Here is a 13,980-nt window from a genome sequence, read left to right as displayed (position 1 = left end):
AGCGGTTATGTAAAATGCATGTTGTGGAACTAGTGCTATCAGATTGAGGAACATCTTGATTTAAGGGATAATTCAAAAACATCTAAACAACCTTGATATTGCTTCTTGTGCTAACATTTTGTATACCTCCAGGCAGAGATGAGGCAAAAGCGCCATCAAGTTTATAGATTTTTTTACTAAGTGGTACTGTCAGACTGAAGTCAAAAGGAGCAGCAGTTAACCTACTTGAAAGTGACTTTCTTGCTTCTACATTTGGCAATATCAGTATTTCAGTGACCCTCAGATTATGACCAAAAATGAGTTTTTGGATTATGAATACAGTAGAGTGGTAAATTGAGATCCCTCCCCTGCTTAGGACTCTCCTCTTACAATATGGGACAACCTTACTACCTCTACGCTTGCCCCATTACATTGGAAATTGAAATATGTTGCTTGTGAAAGGTAAGGATATGCAGAGGAAATATTCTTCTGTTGTAAGTAAAGCCCAACACTATGTCTGACTTAGATGCTACAGAGTTGCATTATTGCAAGTTATTGTTTGATTTAATCAAGTAGCCAGTACGACACGTTTGCTGTCCGGCGCAATAATCTATCCTTCCAGCTCAGTGAAGATAACTGAATAGACGACTAAAATATGAGAATGACGCCACTTCTTTTTTTCAGCATGTTTTCAAGACGCATTGAACCCTGTTCCCTGTTGAATTACTTTATTTTTGCCCATCTGCAGGAATTAGTGATTCATGACTCAACTTCAGCAAAAGAAACCACTCAAGTATTCCCCCCCCCCACAGTGTGCATACATTAACCATTCAAAGGACCACATGCAACAATATGTAATACTCTAAATATATCTGTTTTATGAAAGGCATTGTTTAGAGAGATTCTTTGGATTTGATCAATCTGATGTTTGTGTCGAGTTTGTGTTGTGAATTGGTTGTCTTGAAGCACTTCAGGTTTTCTTAATTTTGCAGGAACTGGCGGAAAGGGCAGTTAAATCAAGCCCAACTAGTTTGTTTTCTCACTAGCTGCCCTACAGATACAGAAACAGCATGAACAGGAAGAGGGACAAGTTGGGTGGGGCAAAAGAACTAAAAATGACAAAATAGGTTGAGTATGTAAGAAATTTCTACCTACAAGACGAGTGGTAAGTGGCAAGTTAGTGCAGTGTTTGCGCAGACTTTCAAGTATTGACATGATTGTAGTTCTTTGTGACTGTTGTTTTTTTTTTGCATTTGAATGTGGAGAGGTTTAGCTTGGAGTCTCAGCCGAAGCTATATCTCTGTTTAAGAGACTCCTTAGTGTGGTTTGACATTCTCGAAGTGAGGATTGTTGTTAGGTCTGCTGCCTCTGTTGCTGCAGCATGCTGTTAAGCTGCTCCTCAGTGTAATTTTGACTTTGAAAGTAGCCTATTGCCTTGGTGCCAACAACATAGCTTTGGGATAGCTTGGCAGGCTATCTCGTTGCGTTTTATTTTCAATACTTAATTTCTTTTTTTCCCCCCCTCTTCTACTTCCACTCTTGTTGTCACACTCTTCTTCTTCTCTTTATTTTCTCATGCTCTTTGTTTCTCTTTCTGTCCAATCGTCTTAGTGTCTGTTTTCCACTACCATAACCCTATTCTCACCCTTTCCAACTAATCACTTGTTCCGTCATGTCTGTCTCCCTCTTTCTTTATCGAGCGCCTTCCAAAAGCAGCTTAATACTATCATCTTACATTTGGACCGCAGTAATTACATTTATGACACAAATCCTGCTCTGAACAAATACTTTGTGTTGGACAGCAAGTGTTTTTGAGTGACAACATAACAGAACGCTGTACGGTTTTATATCTTACACAGAAAGTATTAAACCTAAGAAATTGTACATCCCCAGTAAGAAAATTAATCTTCAAACTAGCTCCTTATTTATATTCAAGCTACTAATAAATATTGACTGGCAGTAGTAAATGTATATTTCATTACATAACAAATAGATGATTGGCTGGATCAACTCCCACTAAATGCATTGTCCTGTCATTGACCAGCAACCAGTCGAAGTTTTCGGCCGTTTGCTCTACGTTGGATGAGATAGGCTCCTTCTCTTATACTATAGAGAACGACTGCATGGACATACACTATACATTTGTTCATGCTCCCATTTTTTTTGTGAGCGGAATTCGCAAGATTTTTTTTCTCTCAAATATTGTTCAACAATTCTGTCTAAATCTCTGAACTTCTTCTTGGCTGAAATAATCCATTCAGCTCACTGCTGGGGCACATCAAGATGCTTATTAGACAATATCCAGCAACTTCGCACAGCCATTGAGGAGGAGTGGGCCAACATTCCACGGGCCACAATTAACAAGCTGAACATCTATCCCCCTTCCTGAAACTGCACACCTTAGAGTGGCCTTTTATTGTTTGTCATCTTAAGGCACATCTGAGCAATAATCATGTTGTCTAATCAGCATCTTCATATGCCCCACCTGTGTTGTGGATGGATTATTTTGGCAAAAGAAAAGTGCTCCCTAGGACAGATTTAGACAGATTTGTGACCAATATTTGGGAGAAATACTGTAGGTCTTTTGTGTACATAAATAATGTCATAGATCTGTTTGGCGCAATAATCTATCCTTCCAGCGCAGTGAAGATAACTGAATAGCCTACTAAGATATGAGACTGAAAATGATGCCACTTCTTTTTTTTTTTTTTTTTTTTCAGCATGTTTTCCAGACGCATTGAAGCCTGTTCCCTGTTGAATTACTTTTCATGAAAAATGGGAGCAAAACAAAACCATTTCATTTATTTATTTTTTCAGTTTAGGTTCTAATCACAAAACGAAATGTTTCTGTCTCATAATATTTGAAATGTTAGTTGAGAGAAATTGTCCAAGGTCTATATTTCTAAATTTGAGCTACAATTCCATTCCTGAGATTACGTGCAGGGAAATAATATTGCTTCATAACATTAATGTTGTTAATTCATGATATAATATCTAGATTTCTACTTAATAGTTGGCTGAGCACAAGTTCAATTGAGTTTTTTTCCACCAGGCAGCAGCTAATGGTTATATTATGTTACAGATTAGTTTGCTGGCTATTGTCTGCATTAAATTATAATTATAGTAGGCAACTGGACATAATGTGTGGTGTGTTTATGGATGGGAGCATCACCAGTCACAGCCCCTGTCCATCTCTCTTGCCAGCAGCCAATGTACATTATGCATGCATGCATTTTGTGTGTATGCGTGTTTGTGTGGGTGGGCCAAAATTGATGCTGCAGTCACGTAGTCATCAGCCTTCTCATCTCAGGACAAAATACACACACATACAAACACCGCAAGACCAGTCATGTGTATAGGGAATCATTATCTTAAGTGATTCTGGGTTAGCTATCATGAATCAAAGTGGCATCGTATCGGCAATCTCCAGCCATCAAATGCGTTTGTGTGTATGTATGTGTGTGTGTGTGCATAATGTTAACCTGTACAAATGTATTTTGAGCTGGCAGCAGACCGAGTCTTGCTCACCACTTTCCATTTCCCCCCCCCATTCCTCTGTGTCACCATGTTCCCAAGAATAAACTTGATTTGCTGCCTCCCTGGTGTTATTCCTCCCATCCATTTTGTCCCATGAAACATGTTGAGCCACGGCAAAGCTCTTGCTTGTTACAGGAATTGCAATATGAAACATTTAATAATAGAAATGCGTTATACGGTGAATATCCACACTCCCGCCCAGTCACTGAAATATAACACCCCTTGAATGCAACCGCTTTCTTGTTTTTTAACATCTTAACGTGTTAAAACTTTGCACTCCAGTCAAGTTACATGCTTCACATCACCTTTGCATCCGCCAGATGGTCCAACTTACACCTACAATCTCTTTGGCTTTGGGTATTTCTTTGCAATCGACTACAGCCCTGTTCTGTTCATCATTCCCTCTGCTGCTCCCCATCTTGCCTCAGTAATATCTCTCAATGCAGTAATGATGGATCGAGAACCCGTTAGACTCGAGCAAACACATCCATCACAAACTCAACAATGCCACAGTAAACTAGATCACAGTTTTGGTTCCTGGCAGTGTTGCTCTAAAAAGGCTATCCGTGCAAGAGTCTTTCTGACTCCTCATCAGCTTCTCCTGTATTTTTGTCCTTATCCTAAACTGCACAAGACAATGCACTGCATGTTTAATATGGACAACACCCCAATCTTTTTTTTTTTTTTTTTTTTTAAATATCTTTTTAATGTGGCAGTATTTTAACATACATCTTCTAAGAGTATTTTTGTGTTTTGCCGCTCTCTTTAGCTCCACCAACCCCTGTTGGACTCGGTCCGACTCTCGGCTTAAAAAAATCTTGCTCACTGGAGAGTCTGCAGACTGCTATGTCTGAGGTCAACAGAAAGAATGAACTTCTACCCTTCCACCGCCCTCGTCCAAATATGGCGAGAGGAAGAGGTTGCAACGAGAGCTTCAGGGCAGCAATTGATAAGTCCTACGATGGGCCACCTGAAGATGATGATGGTAAGTGTAATTTTGAGGTAAAAGCAGTGCGTTTGAAATAAGCAAATCAAATGTGTACAAATATTTACAATGTATTAGTTGTACTGCCATTACAACATAGTGTTCTAGTGATTACCACGTCTGCTGCACAGTTCTGAGATGTGGAAATTGCTGGATGGATAGATATATAGTAGTGACATTTTTAGAATACTGGTACATACAAACTTCTCATAATAATATTTAAGCGACATGAATCAACGTAAAGTATCGACACAACATAGAGAAACACAACATTGGAGTTACCGGACAACATTTTGCTACAACCGTACACTGTAACTTTTTGCAACGTTGTATTGTTGACCCTGTCTTTATAATTGTTTTAGAAATGATATACTTTACAACTTTTACTTACATTTGGATTTTGACAAGTAAATTATAACCCAGATTTAATAGTTCCCATACTGTATGTCCTCACCGCTGCTCTTTCCCCCCCTCTTTGACAGAGTGATCAATGCATACTTAATACTTGCATCCATGTGCAATGTATATCCCCTACACTTTTTTTTTTTTTTTTTTTTTTTGTCAACCTAGAAAAACACAGGATTTTCCCAGAATACCACAGTGTTGTCAACACAAACAGTATGAAGCAATGCAGCAGATTGCCCTTCATCATATGATTCAATATTTAGTCGGGCTTTAGCTTTAAATATTTATTCAGGAGGTAAAAGCGATCTGCTTGGTTTGTTTCACTGCGAGGTGTGGCTCAATTCCCAGTAGTGTTATTAGCAGCAAACTCTTATCAGTCACCACCAGAGTAATGAGATGGCCTGTTTCAGATCACTACACTACACACAGGATGGACCTAATAGGGCATGTCAACACCGCACACACGTACTGGCCCTGTCTGTCACCATGGTTCTAATTGTTCAAAACTTTTGGAAGCCGCTGTTAATTGACAGAGAACAGTCCTTGAATTGCTCGTAGACTGATGTGGTTCACAAGTTCAGTAAAAATGTTTGCCTGAGCTATGGTAGATTCTGTATCAGTCATGTCATATGCATGTCCATATCTGTCAGTATTCTGACAGATATGGACATGCAAATACTCAGTATATTCTTACGGCCACATGTAAGCATGTTGGAATTTCTTTTCATAATGGATTAACAGCAAATTAAGATGCGCATTCTAAACCAATTCTAAATGTGGCTACATTATTTATTATTTATTAATTTTTTTCAAGAAGACTTGTTTTACCCTTGTTTCATATCTGTCAGGCGAAATCCACGCAACTCCTAAATCACTGCTGCAGGAAATAAAAAAAAATCTTGCCACACAGCCAATCACAAGCCAGGCATAGACAAAAAAAACACACACACTCACATTCACACCTGTTGACAATGGACAGCCTTCAATGAATCTAACACGCATGTTTTTGGGATGTGGAGGAAGCAGGTGTACCTGAAGTAAAACCACACAAGGACGGAAAGAACATACACACTCCACACAGGAAGGCCGGAGCTGTGAGTCAAACCCTAAACCTAAGAACTGTGAGGCAAATGTGTTAACCACTTACCCTACTATGCTGCCCTTCTATATATATGCTCCTACTTAACCATTAGTCAACAGCCACAGTTGTTTGGGTCATCCATCCATACATTTTCTTAGCCGCTTCTCCTCACGAGGGTCGCGGGCGTGCTGGAGCCTATCCCAGCTGTCATCGGGCAGGAGGCGGGGTACACCCTGAACTAGTTGCCAGCCAATCGCAGGGCACATACAAACAAATACCCATTCGCACTCACATTCACACCTACGGGCAATTTAGAGTTGTCAATTAACCTACCATGCATGTTTTTGGAATGTGGGAGGAAACCGGAGTGCCCGGAGAAAACCCACGCAAGCACGGGGAGAACATGCAAATTCCACACAGGCGGATTGAACCCGAGTCCTCAGAACTGTGAGGCAGACGCTCTAACCAGTCGGTCACCGTGCTTGGGTCAATGAGGTTTAATTGATTTTAAAATATATAAATAAATAAAAAAAAATAATGGTATAAGTGTTGCAAATTTGGTAATAGATTCTTAGAAATGCACTCGTGCCTTTTATCTAATTCTCATTGCATTTCTTATCTTCTGTTCTAGATGCATCGGAGCAGAGTTCAGGAAGGGAAACGCCAGCAAGCAACTCTTCGCGCCAAGGGGTAGGGAACCCAGGGGAGGAGAAAACCAAAGCGGAGAAGAAAAAAAAGGTGAAAACCAAGAAGAAAGAAAAGCACAGAGGCAAAGGAAAAGACAAAGAGAAGAAAAAAGCAGAGGAGTCTGAGGAGACTGAAAAGAAGTCTAAGAAAATAGGCTTTGGCCTGCTGAGGTGAGTTTTTACCCCCCCCCCCCCCCTTCTTTTTCCTAATATTTGCTAATGGATAGAGTCATAGTTTCTCCCATTTGGGGGAGGTGTAAAGTAATACCCTGAAACTTAAAGAAACTGAATAATGTCACTGCTAAGACACAATAGAGTAAAGAAAAAAAAAACAAGCTGCAAGCTTCTGAAGTAATTCAGGCCACAATATCGTTTAGTGACATCAAGATGGGACACAGTAATAAGAGTTGATTTGGGGAATCAAACTGAGAATATCTGGGCAATTTATTTCCTACTTTGAAATGTGCAATATGAAGTGCTGGCTTCTTAAAATTACCACTTTTAAAAACTCATTTTGATTTCATACAATGTCACCAAAGGGCAGCATGGTGTAGTATTGTTTAGCATGTCTGCCTCACAGGTCTGAAATTTAGGGTTAGAATCTCTTCTGCGGCATTCCTGTGGGAAGTTGCATGTTCTCCTCGTATTTTGTCCTATTTATGTGGATTGCAGATGCTAAATTGTACATAATGTAGGTGGGAATGTGAGTGTGAATGGTTGTTTTTCTGTATATGCCCTGCGATTGGCTGGTGAGCAGTCCAGGGTTTACCCAGTCCAAAGTCAGCTGGGATAGGCTCCAGTCACCCATGACCGTGATAATGGATGCTTGGACAATGTCCGCCAATTGGAACGTAACCATCCCAGTACATAACACATGAGTGTAAATTAGATGCGCACGCTCTTACATGTATGCCCCCCCCTCACTCCCAAATTATTGCATATTCAAGCACCTTAATCAGTTTTAACACTGTAGTATATTCCACATCCCCCATGTCACAATGTGTGTGTTCATCGTCTGACATGGCCAAATCAGTAAATAATGTCCGATAACCGCAATATGAAATTTTGTATGTAAATATATTTTCAGTCAGTGCTCATAAATAAGCACAGTATGTGATCACCCCATCCACTCGTATTGCACACAGGAACACAGTGAGCACTTAGCCCTGTGAAGCGCTATCACGTGTTCAGAGGCACACAGAGACCACTTTAAGAGCAGTGCCCCAATTTCTTTAAGAGGTGCTTAAAATTATCTGTTAGAGCTATTTGGTGTGATTAACTCAAATACTATACGAATCTTGCAGAGAGGGCGAGTATGTGAGAGGGAGAGTACAGTAGGTACACACAGGGTGTGAATGGGCTTAGTGTTTCTTTGAACAACGTGGACTTTCTGCTTTAATTCGAACCTGATATCAGGCCTTTTTTCAATTAATGTATTTATTTTTTTAAGCTTTTTGCTACTGAACGGGGATTTCACATGACCATTACATTGATACACATCTGTAGAAAAGCATGTGCTTGTAATTTGATCTTTAAATCACTTTTGTTTAGAAAGCTGTCTCTGTGAAGTGCAAATAAAAAAATAAAAAAACTAGATTCACCATCACATTCCACTGATTGTGCCTCACAATAGCTATTTATATTGAAATATTTGGTAAATATACTCATATGCTAGAACAACATAAATTAAATAGTGCGAGTACACGTGTGTTTTTCATTTTGTCTTTTTTTTTTTTTTTTTTTTTTTTTTTCAGTTTCCCTACAAAATTGTACCAGTGGTGGCAAAGGGAAGAAATATGTTTTCAAACCAAAGGAAATGAAAGCTGTACATTGTTTTTGTACCGGTTGCTCTGTGCGGTATGGTTAAATAAACAAAAACTGGACAGTAATGTTACTAGGAGAAGGTTGTGTACACCGGAAAATGAGGTGCACGGATAAACGTGGAAAGACACAACGACCACCAACACAGACTAGAAAGCCTACAAGAAGATCTGAACTTTATTTGAGGTTAATCAGAAACACTTTAAAAGGTGGCAGGTGTGTGCTGGCCCCAGTTTTATGTGAGAGAGTGTGATTGGTTAATTCTGAACATAGCCACATCCCCAGTTATAAGGGGGTGTGCACACTTGTCCAATCACATTATCTGAGTTGTTTATTTTTACTCCACATCTCAAAGATTTCATTTTTCTTTCAATTGAGTCATACAGGTTGTAGGTAATTAATTGTTGGAAATAGAGATTCAATTATTTGTCATGGTGTCGTATTTATATCCCAATAACCTGGCATTTGAAAAGGGGAGTGTAGACCTTTTTTTTTTTCTTCCTTCATATCCACTGTATGCAAATACATCTGAAGTGAGTGACTCGACACTGTAGCATTTCTATCAGCAGCTGATCAACTCCATCTTCATTCATGATTCGTTACATAAGACAGCTGTGATTTATACATTTCTGCATGATTAATGAAATTCATTATTTTTCTTCCAATGGGTCTACTGCCAATTTTATCCTTTAGCTATTGATTTGCTCCTGTTTGGGTTATACAAGCTAAAGGTACTGGCGATGTTGATGTATGTGATTTGGTCCTGATCTAAGGGACATCTCGGGCGAACTTCATCAATTGAATTATTCTGTACGGTAGTGTCACTCTTTGTTTCTGAGCAATGTGATTAATCTTTTAAATATGTTTTATATACAGAGCATCCTCTGTGTATGACTGCCCCGACATATGATATTTTCAAGATTATGAACGGCGTGCACAAGCATGCATGTTCATGTGGTTACCACTGTATTTAGTATATTTGTGGCCTAGAAGTGTTTCTCATACAAGTATTTACTGTTATTATGACATTTTGAGATGACAAACAGCATCATAAACCAAGGATCCCCTGTAATATATTTCGAGACCCTTATATTAAATCTCATCGTTCATTTTAGTTAATTGGAGCATCAACCATCTTATTTTCTTCCTTCTAACCATTTTTCTGGAGCCTCTTGCTCTCCAGCCCTGTAGTACCGTAATCTTTGTATCATTCAGAAATGTTCCTGGCTTTCTTTTCCCTCAAGCCTCAGGTCCCTATTTGCATTTGATTGCCTGTAATGGTTATAGACTAAGAGGGCAAATTGGTGCTGCTCAGGGTTCCATCTACTCAGATTTGCCACATTCGTGTAGGAGAAAATACATACCATAATGCACTGGAGGCAGTGGGATAGTCAGACATATTCCTAATGTGTCTGGTTTTAGGTGTGATTATATTAATCATGTTCAGTGTTCACACTTTTGCTTTTACCTGCAATTACCTTTTCATTCGTCTGTGCACCATCTGAAAAAGAAAAACAAATATATATAGTTTTTTTTCTTTCTTGCAAAGTATCTCTCAAATAAAAGTCAAATTACCAGAAAGGCTTCAATGCAATTCCATTTTAATTCACATTAACTCATTAAAATGAAAGTGGACAGCTGGCTCTATCAACGAGACTGCTGCCATCTGCCAATCAGATATGCCAGTCATTTGTGTTTGTGTGCGTGCGTGCGTGTGTGCGCGAGAGAGTACAATATTCAAAAAAAAAATTAAAAAACATGCAGACTAACAATGGTAAATATACATTTGAAAAAATATGCAGCCCAGAGATCATGAATATTCACATTGTGATTGGTCACAGAGTCAGATGGTCGTCACATAGTTGGCTCATGCTCGCCGTGAATCATTGGTGTGCGTATGTGGCGTGCGTATCCCGCTAATGTTCTGCAGCTGTGCATGCAGTTTCTTCTTTCTCTCCTTCCTCATGCTCTTCTCTCGCCAGCTGGTCCAAATGTGACACCTCTGGTAGACTTAAAATGTTCCATCGATGGGCATATTATCCTGTCTCAACAGCGTGGCCCATTAAGACTGGCTAGCCCCATTGTGGGGTTGAGAAGCGCTTCATACAGTACAGCTTAGTTGTCTAAGTTTGCGCGTTTATTTTCTTGCAAGGCTGTTTGGATAAAACCTCTTTGACTCTTTCCCCATATACTTGTCCCTGCTCCTATTTGAACTGTCTGTTTTTATCAATGTAAAGCACTTTGTGTTGCATTTTAACGTATAAAAGGTGATTTGATTATTTTCAATACATTTGCTAACTTTTTATTTTTTTAGAAATTTGAAGAATTAAACAAAAAAAAAAATGATTATTACATTTTAGAATAATGCTACCAGGGGTGAGGGATGCTGTCAAGCTGAAGAAGGAGTCCTATCAGCCCTTTTTGGACTGTGGGACTACCGAGGCAGCTGATGGGTACCGGCTGGCCAAGCGGAATGCGGCTTTGGTGGTCGCTGAGGCAAAAACCCGGGTGTGGGAGGAGTTCGGTGAGGCCATGGAGAACGACTTCCGGACGGCTTTGAGGAAATTCTGGTCCACCATCCAGCGTCTCAGGAGGGGGAAGCAGTGCACCATCAACACTCTGTATAGTGGGGATGGGGCGCTGCTGACCTCGACTCGGGACGTTGTGAGCCGGTGGTGAGATTACTTCGAAGACCTCCTCAATTCCACCGACATGCCTTCCCATGAGGAAGCAGAGTCTGGGGTATGTGAGGCTCTCTGGGGTTGAGGTCACCGAGGTAGTTAAAAAGCTCCTCGTGGCAAGGCCCCGGGGGTGGATGAGATTCCCCCGGAGTTCCTCAAGGCTCTGGTGTTGTAGGGCTGTCCTGTTTGACACGCCTCTGCAACATCGCGTGGACATCGGGGGCAGTGCCTCTGGATTGGCTGACTGGGGTGGGGGTCCCCCTTTTTAAGAAGGGGGACCGGAGGGTGTTTTCCAACTACAGGGGGATCACACTCCTCAGCCTCCCTGGCAAGGTCTATTCAGGGGTGCTGGAGAGGAGGGTCCGTCGGGAAGTCGAATCTCAGATTCAGGAGGAGCAGTGTAGATTTCGTCCTGGCTGTGGACCAGTGGACCAGCTCTTCACCCTCGGCAGAGTCCTCGAGGGTGCATGGGATTTCGCCCAACCAGTTTACATGTGTGTTGAGGACTTGGAAAAGGTATTCGACCGTGTCCCTCGTGGAGTCCTGTGGGGGGGTGCTTCGGGAGTATGGGGTACCAAACCACCTGATACGGGCTGTTCGGTCCCTGTACGTCCGTTGTCAGAGTTTGGTACGCATCGCCGGCAGTCAGTCGGACTCGTTTCCAGTGAGGTTTGGACTCTGCCATGGCTGCCCTTTGTCACTGATTCTGTTCATAACTTTTATGGACAGAATTTCTAGGCTGTTATCTCCCACATCCCTAAAACATGGGTGGCAGGTTGATTGAAGACTCTAAATTGCCTGTAGGTGTGAATGTGAGTGCGAATGGTTGTTTGTTTCAATGTGCCCTGCGATTGGCTGGCGACCGGTTCAGGGGACATCCCTCCTCCCGCCCGACGATAGCTGGGATAGGCTCCAGCAGCCCGCGACCCTAGTGAGGATAAGCGGTAAAGAAAATGGATGGATGGATTGGCACTGGTCTGTGCTCGAGTTTATTTGTTGAACACCCTATAAAGTAAACTCATAGATTTGTTTCTAAATACCTTTTACAACTTTATTGCTAGTTTGAAGATGTTTGCTGAAAACGTGAAAAGATGTAGAACTATGTAGTTCTGAATTGTGGATATATAGCGTTAAACTGTAACCACGTCTTCCCGTGCAAATCCTGCAAATCTCTTCCAGTATACAAACAGTTTTATTGGCTCATAATGGTCACGTGATCACAGCAGGCGCTACCGTAGTGTTGCGTGTAGCCCGTAAATAGTCTGTGACAGTGTCCTGTGGGGCGCACATAACTATCTTTATTTAATTCACCGTGGGTCCGCATGAGACCTTGACAGTCCTGACCCAGACCGCTGGCCACCATTAAAAGAAGCCTTATAATCACAAGCAGAAACGTGTAAGCTTTTGTTTTGCATAGGAGCTGCCTCTTGATTTATTATGCAAAAACCTCTGACCAGACTTTGCTTTTGTTTTATAATTACAGAGAACATGCTCGAAAAGGGGTGTGTGACACCCTAGCTGCCAATCAAACAATGTGACAGGAAGTCATTGATGTGTCACTGACTGGTGTCATGCCTGCCAATCGGCTGTGTCTCTGTGTGTGTGTGTGTGCGTGTGTGTTTGCAGGCTGCATTTGTTTGTCACGGTTGCACAATGTCAATCAGCGATTTCCTAAGGGGTCGGCATGCTGTGATGGCAGAGAGAGGTGTGGCAAAGGGAGGGGCGACAGAAGAGCAGCTGAATAAAAATAACAATGTGTCTCACTGTCTCCCTTCCCATATTAACCCAACACAACCACAATTTTGGTTGGTGGTTCGAACAACATTTTAGCAAGTTTGCGTTGAAACCATCATGTCATCAACCCGTTGTTATGCTGCTTATCGCAGCATACATGGGGAGTACGCAACCTGTTTTCCTGCTTTGGTCATGTGATATTGCCAACGCAAGCGTGAGAGACTGTGACTTGTTATTGCGACAGCAGAAGGGCGATATTGCCAAACATGGCAGCCCCCTGAGATGGACGAAAACTGATGAATTCATCTGTTTTAATCGCAATGTTAATCAGAATACCACGCTGTAGCTCTAAACCGTGTATGTATTGCTGAGACCACAATCACTGCTTTACTTTCATGCCCTGTGGTGGAAACGCTAGATCAGGATTTTCTATTCTAAACCGTATTGAATTCAGATGAACTAAAGGGATTTTTGTTGTGCTTTGTGAAATGTAATTTAAAGCATCACTAGTCTTCCCCTAAAGTTGTTTGGTGTAAAGTCAGGATTACAACACTTTTTTTCTGATTCGGAATGGGCTTTATGCTGTTTAGCAATACCCTTCTATTTGCTAATTTTTCCCGGATCCCATGTCTGCTGGGTCTACAAAAATCCATCAAAGTTTTGCAAATTCCCCGTCTTACTATTTAGTAATCCCCATCTGTCTTCCAAGAGAGAGGAGGGGGGGTTTAAGAACGGATTTTCACGACATTTCCAACAACCGCATCATCAGACGCAAATAATAATATATATATTTTACGATCATGTAAATTAAGAAAATGTTCCTGCCTATGGCAAAATAAGCACACCTAAAATCAAGTAGAAATTAAGACTAAGCGGTCTTTGCGGCTATATGCTCTGATGCCATATACAGTAAATTCCCCAAGACATTTGGAATTAGTACAGTTTCAACGCACTGAAATGCGGTTCAATCATAGAAAGACCTTGGAGGGAGCTGTGTTGGAACAGAGTGATGGACTAATCTTTTTTAGTACATTTGGTGCTTCTGTCAGTGCGAAATTGAAAATATGTATA

The 13,980-nt window shown here is 41.1% G+C and overlaps 1 protein-coding gene and 1 long non-coding RNA gene across 5 annotated transcripts in view; one reads left to right on the top strand and one right to left on the bottom strand.

Moving 5' to 3' along the window:
* The window catches only part of pard3bb (par-3 family cell polarity regulator beta b), a 144,568-nt gene that overhangs the window by 67,494 nt on the left and 63,094 nt on the right, over positions 1 to 13,980 (top strand). For all 4 annotated transcript variants that reach the window (XM_061791267.1, XM_061791266.1, XM_061791268.1 and 1 more), the window contains 2 exons: positions 4,286 to 4,501; positions 6,619 to 6,844. In XM_061791267.1, the coding sequence (XP_061647251.1) occupies positions 4,286 to 4,501; positions 6,619 to 6,844 (442 nt within the window). The remainder of the gene's footprint in view (positions 1 to 4,285; positions 4,502 to 6,618; positions 6,845 to 13,980) is intronic.
* LOC133486328 (uncharacterized) overlaps positions 1 to 13,980 on the bottom strand; it is a 37,512-nt gene that overhangs the window by 12,742 nt on the left and 10,790 nt on the right. Inside the window, exon 2 of the long non-coding RNA XR_009790991.1 lies at positions 9,973 to 9,995. This is a non-coding gene — a long non-coding RNA (uncharacterized LOC133486328). The remainder of the gene's footprint in view (positions 1 to 9,972; positions 9,996 to 13,980) is intronic.

The sequence above is a fragment of the Phyllopteryx taeniolatus genome, chromosome 12 (assembly GCF_024500385.1).
Source record: "Phyllopteryx taeniolatus isolate TA_2022b chromosome 12, UOR_Ptae_1.2, whole genome shotgun sequence".
Lineage (NCBI taxonomy): Eukaryota > Metazoa > Chordata > Actinopteri > Syngnathiformes > Syngnathidae > Phyllopteryx > Phyllopteryx taeniolatus.
Note: the sequence above shows the minus strand (reverse complement) of the source record. Positions and strands in the feature narration are given on the sequence as shown.